The sequence below is a fragment of the Macrobrachium rosenbergii genome, chromosome 53 (genome assembly GCF_040412425.1).
Source record: "Macrobrachium rosenbergii isolate ZJJX-2024 chromosome 53, ASM4041242v1, whole genome shotgun sequence".
Taxonomy (NCBI): domain Eukaryota; kingdom Metazoa; phylum Arthropoda; class Malacostraca; order Decapoda; family Palaemonidae; genus Macrobrachium; species Macrobrachium rosenbergii.
The window spans coordinates 23125324-23137823 of NC_089793.1; the positions used below are offsets into that span (position 1 = coordinate 23125324).

The window sequence follows — 12500 nt, forward strand, 5'->3', positions numbered from 1 at the left end:
ATATTTCCCACCCTGACCTTCATTTGAGAAAATGCTTTCAGTAACTACGGCTAATTTGAATACTGCATAAACTGAATTTATGAAATTAATTTGTTCTCATTTTAATACAGAATAATAATCCGTATATATAAAATCAATCCATTATAATTTTAACACAGAATTAACGGTTATATGAAATTAATTTATTCTCACTGTAAAATAAAATAAACTGAATTTATGAAATTAATTTATTATAATTTTAATACAGAATAGTAAACTGCATATATGGAATTAATATATTCTCATTTTAATACAGAATTAACTGAATATATGAAATTAATTTCTCATTGTAATACAAAATAAACGGAATCTATGACATTAATTCATTATAATTTTGATACAGAATAGTAAACTGAATTTATGAAATAAATTTATGAAAATTTTAATAAAGAATAGTATATTGAAAATATGAAATTAATATATTCTCATTTTAATGCAGAATTAACTGAATATATGAAATTAATTTATTCTGATTTTGATACAGAATAAACTGAATGTATGAAATTAATCTATTATTATTTTAATATAGAATAAACTGAATATATTCAACCAATTTATTCTAATTTTAATACAGGATGGACTGAATACATAAAATACATAAAATCTATTGTTTCCAAGAATTATATGTTACTCCTGCTTTGAAACGAGATTTCTTTTGCTTCAAATGTTTTAAATGATAAAAATCTGTTTGTAAAAGTATGGTGTTTGAAGCCACAATATTTTTTTGGAAGAAAGTTTCAATTTATATTTAAGGGACAGCTTTCAATTCATATTTAAGGGAAGACAGTTCAATTCATATTTAAGGGAAGAAAGTTCAATTCATATTTAAGGGAAAACTTTCATTTATATTTAAGGGAAGAAAGTTCAATTTATATTTAAGGAAAAACTTTCAATTTATATTTAAGTGAAGAAAGTTCAATCTATTTTAAGGGAATACTTTCAATTAATATTTAAGAGAAGAAATTTCAATTTATATTTAAAGGTAGAAAGTTCAATTTATATTTAAGGGAAAAACTTTCAACTAATATTTAGGGGAAGAAAGTTCAATTTATACTTAAGGGAAGAAATTTCAATTTATATTTAAGGGAAGAAATTCCAATTTATATTCAAAGGAAAAACTTTCAATTTATATTAAAAGGGAAGAAAGTTCAATTCATATTTGAGAGAAAACTTTCAATTTTTATTTAAGGGAAGAAATGTCAATTTATATTTAGGGAAAGAAATTTCCATTTATATTTAAGGGAAATCTCAATTTATATTCCGGGGAAAATCTTTCAATTCATATTAAAAGGAAGAAAGTTCAATTCATATTTAATGGAAAAATTTCAATTTATATTTATGGGAAGAAATTTCAATTTAAATTTTAAGGAAGAAATTTCAGTTCATATTTAAAGGAAAACTTTCAATTTATATCAAAGGGCACAAAGTTCAATTTATATTTAAGGGAAGAGACCTCAATTTATATTTAAGGGAAGAAAGTACAATTTATATTTAAGGGAAGAAATCTCAATTTATATTTAAGGGAAGAAGGTTCAATTTATATTTAAGGGAAAACTTTCAATTTAACGAACAATTATTTTAAGGCCAGAAATAAAGAAAATGTATTTTCAGGTGTATAAGTGAATTTACAAAAACCATCATATTTATTTTATTTAATAATAAAACTGTCACTCACACATTTACCAGTTTAAGTCAAGATTTCACTTGGGCAATAAATTATAGTTAGGTTCAACCAATTTCCAACCCGCATTTCCGAAAATGTGGTGACATTCTGCGCATTAAGTAGTGCATACAAAAAAATAAAAACAAATGCAATTGAAATACAATATATAAAATAGAAGGATTTTCATTAGTTCACCAAAGAAAAGCAGAAAAGTATGCATATGCAATTCAGTTTATATATATATTAATATTAATATATATATATATATATATATATATATATATATATATATATATATATATATATATATATATATATATATATATATATATATATATATATATATATATATATATATATATATATGTCATGAATAAGTGTTTGTGTTAACATGTAATATTTTGTTTGTACAGTTTACAAATTACGTCTAAAATAAGTGATTGACTACATAACGTGTACAGTAAATTACAAATTACATGACATTATACCTGTCACTTATTTTACTCTTTTCCAAGCACGAGACAATACAAGTCCTTAGTTTCTAAGATCCAAGAATGGAAGAAATAATCATGAGAAAATAGTCTGAAGAACCAAAGAATTAATGTTTAAAAATTCGTTAGCAAGAAACGGCGCTGGCATAGGCCTACGTTACCTAAAAGCAAGGAGAAATGTCACTGTAAAACATTTTATTGTTGTTGTTATTAGAAAGGTTCTCATGTAACTACTGTCTCCAGAAATGCCATAAATTCAAGTTGATTTTATTCCGGATTATGGAATAGGCTGAAGTAGGCCTAAGCTTGTCTTTGGATCAAGTATCGCCTGAAAAGGTTTAATATTTCCTGCCCTTGAGGAAGTTTTAGTTCTCAAACAAAAATGTGAGAATAGAGTCATAAAATTCAAATGTAAATGTAAATTTTAGATTCATGATTAGTAAGAGTAATGGAATAGGCCTAGGCTGGATATTAGATCACAGTCATCTTACAAATCCCCTTCCTGGGCATCTTTCGAAATGGATCTACAGAAAAACAGAAAATGATGGTAAACATCCACCACTATTTCTAAACGAGAAACAACAAAACGAATCACTAAACAAACAAAAAGATTAACGCGCTGGCGATTAGAGGTGTCAAGATAAATCACCATTTGAGAAATGGAGATTTAGCAGTTATAAACCATATACATCACTATATATATATATATATATATATATATATATATATATATATGTATGTATATATTTACGTCCGTCGCCCGTTTTAGTACTAACGTCGAGGTATGCAGAGTTATACCCCCTGCGTTTCCTCAATCGACGGAAGCCTTCCAGCATACCCACTTCCTACGCCCTTGGAGAAGTGCGTGTGACACTCGCAATGTCACAGAGGAGGGCATGCGGCGAAGGCATCTCTCTGTCCGTGTCTGTGCCTGTCTGTTTCTCTGTCTCACGTCGGCAATAATAAAGCGAGTTTTGACGCACAAAACTGAGCTGCTATCCCGAATGAAACGAGTGATGATGATGTTGACGACGAAGAAGGCTAGGAAGACCTGAGGATTTCCTCTTTTCCCTTTACCTTGTCATACCAGCAGGCGGCCCTCACGACGACGACGCCGACGAAGCCCTCTTCGTCGTCCCCTCTCTCAGGAAGAAGAAGAAGTCGTCCTCTTCGGGTCGTCTCATCGAAGAGATTTTTGAGTTTTTTTTTCCTTTCGTGAGGGGAGTCGCTGAGAACACAAACACACACACACACGTGGGGCGTCGCAAATAAAACAACACCACCACGACGAAGACGACGACGACGAAGGGGGGAAAATAAAAAAAAAAAAAGAGTCGCACTTCAAAATGACGGAAATGTTGCAAAACCGGCCGATGGTGTTACGGCGGGTTGGGCTCGCCTAGGCTTACGGCGGAGACTGACTGAGCCTAGAAGCGTAAGCGGCGGCCTGCTCAGGCAGGCAGCAGCAGCAGAGGAGGAGGAGGAGGAGGAGGAGGAATAGGAGGAGGAATACTAGTAGGAGGAGGAGGAGGAGGAGAAGAAGGCCTCCTCAAACGGCGCGCTCTACAGCCACGCATACAACACACCCACCACTCTGGGAGAAGGCGCCGAAGGAGAGGCACAGAAAGTGATAATGTATAAAATACATAAATATATGTAAATAATACAAATAAATAAATAAAATAAAATAAATAATTTTAAATGACCCAAAAGTGCAGTTTAACCCACATTCAGTCAAACCCTTTGCATAATGCAATGCAAATGTGACACTGATCAACAGAGAAATACAAAACGAAAAAACATTTTAAAATGCACCCACCTATTAACATCTAGTCCATGTGAAGATCCACTTCTTGTACTTATAATTTTCGCTGCGTGCGTGCTGTGGTCGTCCACAGTGCAGCAGCAGAAATAGCAGCAGAAGCAGGATCAGGAACAGCAACAGCAGGAACAGGAGTAGTTGTTGCCCGTCAAATAATATATATGAAATAACTTAAAGTTTCAATGTTGACTGAACGAGCTGTCACACTTTTAATTCGCTGTGTGCCGTGGTCATCAGCAGGAGGAACAGCAGCAGAAGCAGTTTAAACGTTGACTGAACGAGCTGCTTTTCACGTGAATCTCTGAACAGGCCAATTGCAGAGCTGCAACAACAGAGCCGCCCCGAAAAAACACAACAACACTCAACACGCGCGCCGATGCACTTTTCCTCCTCCCTCTCTCTCTCTCTATACCTCTACCTCAATCCCTCAACACACACCAACAACTAGAAAGCCTCACTCAGCCTCTCTCTCTCTCTCTCTTCTTCTTCTTCCTCCTCCTCCTACTTCCACTTGTTACCACCCCCAGACAGACACTTTTAACATTAAACCTTTCGCTGGCCCGTCGGCCTACTCCAACCCTTCCAACCCTTCTTCATCGCCGCGACGTCATCGTCGTCAGCGTGTGACGTCTCGGCCGAAGGCCAATGGGAAGCGACGGGCGCATGAACTTCCCGCCCATTGGTGCATTCCCAGGAAACGTCACCGTACGCCTTGCACGGCCAACGTTGCCCCGGCGGACCAATGAATGGCGAGCGGCCCGACGACGGCCGGCCAGTGGCGGCCTCGCCTCGTGACGTCACTTACCTTGGACTGATGATGCAACGGCGATTTGAGCCAATTAGGAGGCGGCGATGGGCTCCCAACCCCAACCCATGGCCCAACACCTCCTCCCCCTTCCAGACTCCCCGACACTCGCATACGCGAATACGTTGCTTGGCGACCAGAAGGGAGGGAGACCGGGCGGGAGACGCAACGAAACTTGCAACTTCGGTAAAGGCGGCGTATTTTCGGTCAAGAGCAGCGGGTGACGGAACTTCGAAAGGAGATAATTTTCGTTACTTTCACGGGGAAAGTACATAGAGTAAGACGGACAGAAGTTTGACAGAGAGAGAATTTGAACGTTAGAAAGCAACCGGAGATGATGATAAGACTCACACAGAGTGGGTGTAGAACTAAGCTGTAGGTATAGACACCCTATCCTTCCCTAAACACACACCCCTCTCCCTCCCTCCCTCCCCACGACAACCAACTCTCAGCTATTTTAACCCTTTGGTGCCTTGGACCCCCGGCGCGGGCTCTCCTCTCTCTCTCTCTCTCTCTCTCTCTCTCTCTCTCTCTCTCTCCGGCCGGTTAGGCCTACCGTCGCCGATCTCCGCTCCGTCACGCACCCCTGACAGCCAGACCCCCTCCCCACCCACCCCATATACATCCACCCATCTCGTCCACTCCATCCCATTCCGTCCCGACTCTCCCCACCATGAATAAGATATTCACATGTTTTATTTTTATTCACAAAGAATATACGCTATCAATCTGAAATAACTATACAAACGTAGTCATCGACAAGGACTTTGAAATTACGCGGTCTGCTTTTGATAGGAATCATAAATATATTTTTTTATATACAATATATCCGGAAAAAAATTAAGTAAATTTTAACAGAAAATATATAAGATATATAAATCTGTCCGATTTTCCTGACCCTGTGAATGTGGTCGCTTATGAAATATTCACGTACATGCTCACACAAACACACATAGCATATAAACGCATATGTATATATAAGTACATATATACAAATACATATACATATGTATGTCTGTAAGTACATATATATATATAGAGTATATATATATATATATATATATATATATATATATATATATATATATATATATATATATTGCACTTGCAAAAGAAATTATGAAAAATATAGTGACATTCTCATGGCATTTATTTGTAATTCTTTATAATATTCCCGCGTTCATCTTAAATGACAGAATAGAGCCAGTTCACATGAAAAATCAAATCGGTATAATCCCAGAAACATTAATTTAATTCTCGACTTGAAATTCAACCTTCCAACGAATATGGTACTCATTTGAAAGAAGGAACAGAAAGTAATAAGTTATACAGAAAGAGGAGATCAGTTATCAAAACAGAAAAAAATAAATTAACAAATTAATAAATAAACAGATAAAAAAAGTAAGTAAATTACACAATAAAATGAGATTTGCTTTGAGTTAATACTGCATTGCATCTTTGCTCGCACTTTTGAGATTCCCATTGCATAATATCCTAGTAAAAAAAATAGAAATTAAACTAAATATTTCCGTAGTTAAGACAAACTCGTAATATCATTTCAGCGGCTAAATTTTCTCATCGCTGGAACTTAACATTCAAACGCGGCATATTTCTAACCCTTTTCTGGGTCCAACTCATCATCTGTACAATTCTGGGACCAGGCCACTCAGCTCCCTGACCCATAAAAATATTATTGTGTTAATATGTTCAGTAACTTTAGAATTCCAAAGTGTCCATGACATCACATACTGTAATGTAGTTTGATAATGCCAGCCATTTTATATATATATATATATATATATATATATATATATATATATATATATATATATATACACACATATGTGTGGATGCATGTATGTATGTATGTACACACATCTATATAATATATAAATATTATATTTATATAATGTATATATATATATATATATATTATAAATGTACAATATATAAATTATATATATATATATATATATATATATATATATATATATATGTAGCAGAGCCTATAAACATTACAAGACATCATCAGCATATAACGCTTTGCTGGCCTGGCCTTGGTTAGGCCTGGGGCCATACCGATTTATGATTACCATTCCTCCTGGTCCTACCCCTTTCACCCAGTAACCAACCCGTCCTACTCTCTCTCTCTCTCTCTCTCTCTCTCTCTCTCTAACAGTCGTCTCACGACTTTTAGCGAAAAAGTTTAAAAAGAAGAAACGTCTCTGTCTGTTTCCAGGTATGTTTATCTTATCTCTCTCTCTCTCTCTCTCTCTCTCTCTCTCTCTCTCTCTCTCTCTAACAGTCATCTCATTATTTCTGAAAAGGTTGAAAGCAGAAAATCTTCTCTCTCTCTCTCTCTCTCTCTCTCTCTCTCTCTCTCTCTCTCTCTCTCTCTCTCTCTCTCTCTCTGGTATGTGTGTTTATCTATCTCTCTCTCTCTCTCTCTCTCTCTATGTAACAGATCATCCATTATTTCTGAGAAAAGATTTGAAAAAGCAGAAACGTCTCTCTCTCTCTCTCTCTCTCTCTCTCTCTCTCTCTCTCTCTCTCTCTCTCTCTCTCCTGTGTGTCTCTCTCTCTCTCTCTCTAACAGTCATCTCATTATTTCTGAGGAAAAGTTTGAAAAAGCAGAAACGTCTCTCTCTCTCTCTCTCTCTCTCTCTCTCTCTCTCTCTCTCTCTCTCTCTGTATGTGTATTTATCTCTCTCTCTCTCTCTCTCTCTCTCTCCTCTCTCTCTCTCTCTCTCTCTCTCTCTCTAACAGTCATCTCATTATTTCTGAGGAAAAGTTTGAAAAAGCAGAAACGTCTGTCTCTCTCTCTCTCTCTCTCTCTCTCTCTCTCTCTCTCTCTCTCTCTCTGGTATGTGTGTTTATCTCTCTCTCTCTCTCTCTAACAGTCATCTCATTATTTCTGAGGAAAAGTTTGAAAAAGCAGAAACGTCTCTCTCTCTCTCTCTCTCTCTCTCTCTCTCTCTCTCTCTCTCTCTTATAGTATGCAAATCTCCAACAAACAATCTTCACGTTACGACCAGTTTTATCATTTAATAATACAGACAGACAGAAAAATTCACAGACATAAAGCCAGACAGAAGCAAACAGACAGACAGACAGACCGGGCCGGATGCATAAAGTTAACCCGTCTAAATTGGGTGACGGAGGCAAATGCGAATTTTAATTAGTCATTTGAATATTTGTGGTAAAAATAGGTGCTAAGTGAAATAGACATTATTATTATTAATTATTATTAATTAAACAGTAGTACAGATGGAAATATTAAAAAACACACAAAAAAAACCTGATTTAACATACACGACAACAAGAAAAACCCACCAGGTTTTAAGAGCGAACTTTGAATTTTTATAAGTAACACTTGAGGAATTAAAAACTCTCTCTCTCTCTCTCTCTTCTCTCTCTCTCTCTCTCTCTCTCTCTATCTCTACGCACCCTCCCAAATCTTCCCACCATTTTCTGTTTTTTTCTTTTTTTCGTAGGAAAACCAGTTTACCTTCGTAACTTATCTCTATCCACTTTCACTGACAAATATTTTCCTCCGATCGAATACGAAGATGAAAGTAAAATCTTCCTTATTTTTTTATGAATGGACGAGTAAAGACAAAGGCTCCTAATGGGTAAATCCTTAGAAACATGAATGAAATACAAAGAACAAGGGCCCGTAATGAGTAAATCCCTGGAATGGTTAATGAAATAGTAAAGACAAGGGCTCCCAATGAGAAAATCCTTAGAAAGACCAATAAAATAGTAAAGACAAGCGTCCATAATGAGTAAATCAGAAAGATGAATGAAATAGATAAGACAACGGTCCGTAATAAGTAAATCCTTAGCAAGCTAAATGAAATAGTAAAGACAAGGGCTCCTAATGACCAAATAGTTAGATGAATGGAGAAGTCTGAAATCAACGAACTGCATTTTCTCAGCTAATGGAATCATGCGAAAATAGTTGTAGAATGTAAATCATTACTACTACTACTACTACTACTACTACTACTTCTTCTACAGCTATTATAGCTACTGCGATCATTTCCTAAAAGAATGGATGTCGTGGTAGTACCTGGTATCATAACGATGACATTCGCTATCAATACTTCTAAATCAGTATGCTTATGCCCTGAGAATTAATGACGTTCATTTGTTTTTTTGTACATATAATAAAGCAGTGACAAAATGGCATCAAATACTCTCTCTCTCTCTCTCTCTCTCTCTCTCTCTCTCTCTCTCTCTCTCTCTCAAACCCAGCAGACACGTTTTGAGGAAGGAATAAGTGAAAAAAAAAAAGTGTCCAATTTTCTTAACTTTCCTTCAGCCACCTCCCCGTAAACCCAAGTATGGGAAGCCCCGGGACAATTTATTGGTGGCCGTTAGTCAGTTGGTAATATTCACCAAAAGGTGGAGGTTGGGTGGGGGGGGGTTGCACTCTGCGGTCCACGTTCACTGGATTAAATCCTAAACCTTGTCATAGTTAGGTTACGTTCTCCAGTTGTCAAGAATGCAGACAGCGATGTAAGCAGTTTGGGATACAAGATTTTTCAGGTCAAAAACATAAAATTAATATGAAAAATAGACTTTTTTTAACTACCATGGTTAATATCCTAACCTGTGTTATTGTTAGGTTACGTTCTACACTTGTCTAAAATGCCGACAGTAATATAAGCCGTTTGGGAGATAAGTCCTTTCACGCAAAATTCATATAATTAATATAAAAAATATGCTATTATTATTTGCCGTCACTTCCATACAAGATGGACACTTACTGAAAAAGTAAAATTAATATAAAACAATTATACTACTTTTATCTGCCGTCACTTCCGTGCAAGATGCACATTTCCTGAAAAAATAAAATTAATATGAAAAAATCTGCTACTTTTAATTGCCGTCAGTTCCGTGTAAGAAGGACATTAACTAAAAATACACTTCTGTAGTAATGCATTATTTATCAATAACTTAATAGAAGTGCTTATAAAGGATTTTTTATTTCTTACGTTCGGTGAATAAATATTCACTAACGATGGAATAAGTGAAAAGTGGACAAAGAGGAGAGAGAGAGAGAGAGAGAGAGAGAGAGAGAGAGAGAGAGAGAGAGAGAGAGAGAGACTCAAGAATTTTCTTTTTGGATTTTTTTATATGTAACTTTTGTATGGGCTTCTTAAGGCCTTGTAACTACCCTCGGGGTACAGAGAAAACCAGGAGTATTTAATAAAGTTCTTGGCCACATGATTCTGAGACTTTTATTCTGTGTGTGTGTGTATATATATATATATATACAGTATATATATATACACATATATATAATGTATATATATTATATATATACTGTATATATACATATATATATATATATATGTATATATATATATATATATATATATATATATATATATATATATATATGTATATATATATATATGTATAAATATAAACTAAACAAACATGAACAGGTTCTGAATAATTAAGGCAAACAACCTTTACAATGAATCCAGAATTTTTGTATGGAGGCAATCCGTTTTTTATACCTCCAGCCTATCCGTCAACTCTCTTTATTAAGCCTACCGCTCGACATTTCTCCAAGGCTTCTCTTCTCTCTCTCTCTCTCTCTCTCTCTCTCTCTCTCTCTCTCTCTCTCTGGACTAATAACTATTGCTTAACCGTGTCTATGGGGAAAGGTGGAAATTTTTGTGTATTTAAAAAAAAATATATTGATGTTAGATCTCAGGATGTGAATAGTTTCTTGTAACACCAAGTACCTTTATTATAAACTTCATTATCTGCTGCTTATTTCAAGAGCCCCAATTCCTGGCTTCTAATCTCTACACTTATTCACGTAGGTGGGTACTTCCGCCAGTGCACCCATGCGGTGCACTGTAGGCAGTCCTTGAGGTTCTTTACAGCGTCCCTTCGGCCCCTAGCTGCAACCCCTTTCATTGCTTTTACTGTACCCGCTCATATTGTCTTTCTTCCATCTTACTTTCCACCTCTTAATAACTGTCTCATATTGCAACTGCGAGGTTTTCCTCCTGTTATACCTTGCAAACCTTTTTACTCTTAACTACCGTTTCAGCGCTGAATGACCTCACAGGTCCCAGCGTTTAGCCTTTAGCCTAAATTCGATATTCTATTCTATTCTGCAGTTACTGAGAGGATTCTGAACACGAGAGTCATCTAAAAATATTATTAGCATTTCTCTGTGCATTTCCATTTCCCAGTCTGTCATAATCTCTCTCTCAATCAAGATAGAATACCCCCTCTCCGTCTACTAAAGGAATAACATTACTTTTCCTAGTTATTGACTGTCATCTGCCCGATGCAGATCTTTTGCCTCATATCCAAAACTCCGTGACTTTCGTCCTAAAATTAACTGCACTCATTAATCGGATCTAGTGTATTATTATTATTATTATTATTATTATTATTATTATTTTTTTTTATTATTATTATTATTATTATTATTATTATTATTGTTGTTGTTGTTGTTGTTGGTGGTGGTGTTGTTGTTTAAAAGATGACCCCTATTCATATGGAACAAGACCACTAAAGGGGCCATTACTGACCCGATATTCAAGCTTCCAAAGAACACGGTGTATATTTGAAAGAAGTAACAGAAGGGAATGGGAAATACAGAAAGAAGAGGATAAAGTAATACATTAACAAATAAATAGATAAAAATGCAATTAAATTATAAAATAGAAGGAGGAGGAGGAGACAGCTTGAGGTAGAACAGCGTGTGGAGATCGCCAACTCCAGGGTCAGTCGGTTTAGCATCTCTCTTCCCGTTCACTTGTCGAATGAGGAATTTAATCCTTTTCTCTGTGTCTCCCTACAGTCACACAATGACTCCAACCGCCCAAAATATTTCTTTGGCCATTCCCCACCCTAAATAAAATTGGAATAATAAAAGCAACAGCATTTAAGACGCCATACAGCGTGGAGAATTATTTCAGCTATAATTTTAAATTTTAACAAGCCTCAGCATCATAAAAAAAATTACGAACAATAATTACCCACTGAGTAAAATCAATAGGGATAAAAAAATCGAAAAAATGTAATGTAAATACCAAAGACTCCGCAGCTCCCATCATCATTACAATAAGCTCGTTTCATACACGTCTAGGACAAGCTTTCGCGATATTTCTCAGGATGACGCCTAAATCTTTATTAAACTAGAAAGCCCTCAGGCTCCTTAATTCAGTTGTTCTTAGGAATTTCTACAAGTATCTGTTTAATAACAGATCAGTATCTACCTTTCAAATTTGAAGAAAACAAAAACCACAAATTGGAGAACAAATATTTAGATGCACGAACACCTTCGGAGCGTCATGCTCCCTCTTTAGTGTGGAGATGTCTTAAACTGTTTGTGTTTCTATATATATTTGTTCTCCAATTTGTGTTTTTTTTTTTATTTTGCATCTGTTTCTTTCATTTTTTCTTGAAACGTAGTTAAATTTGTCACAAGGACTGAAAATCAATTATCGTTCCCTTATGATGAATTATAACAACATTTAACCCCCGTGCTGAATTGGCCTTCAGCTATCTGATTCAACTGCTCTTACGAATCTCTACTTCTATCCATTTGAAAATCAATTCCCGTTCCCTTATAATGAATTATAGCAACATTTAACCCCCGTGCTGAATTGGCCTTCAGCTATCTGATTCAACTGCACTTAG

At 35.6% G+C, this 12500-nt stretch overlaps 1 protein-coding gene across 8 annotated transcripts in view; it reads right to left on the bottom strand.

Annotated features, from left to right (window-relative positions):
- The window catches only part of LOC136834354 (zinc finger protein chinmo-like), a 219188-nt gene that overhangs the window by 86871 nt on the left and 119817 nt on the right, over nt 1-12500 (bottom strand). The window contains exon 1 of one of the 8 annotated variants that reach the window (XM_067096870.1): nt 4013-5660. The exons of 4 other annotated variants lie outside the window; for them this stretch is intronic. In XM_067096870.1, the coding sequence (XP_066952971.1) occupies nt 4013-4022 (10 nt within the window). In that variant the 5' untranslated portion in view covers nt 4023-5660. Of the gene's footprint in view, nt 1-3270; nt 3904-4012; nt 5694-12500 lie in introns of those variants that run through there. 3 more of the 8 variants (XM_067096871.1, XM_067096865.1, XM_067096866.1) reach the window with 3 other exon arrangements.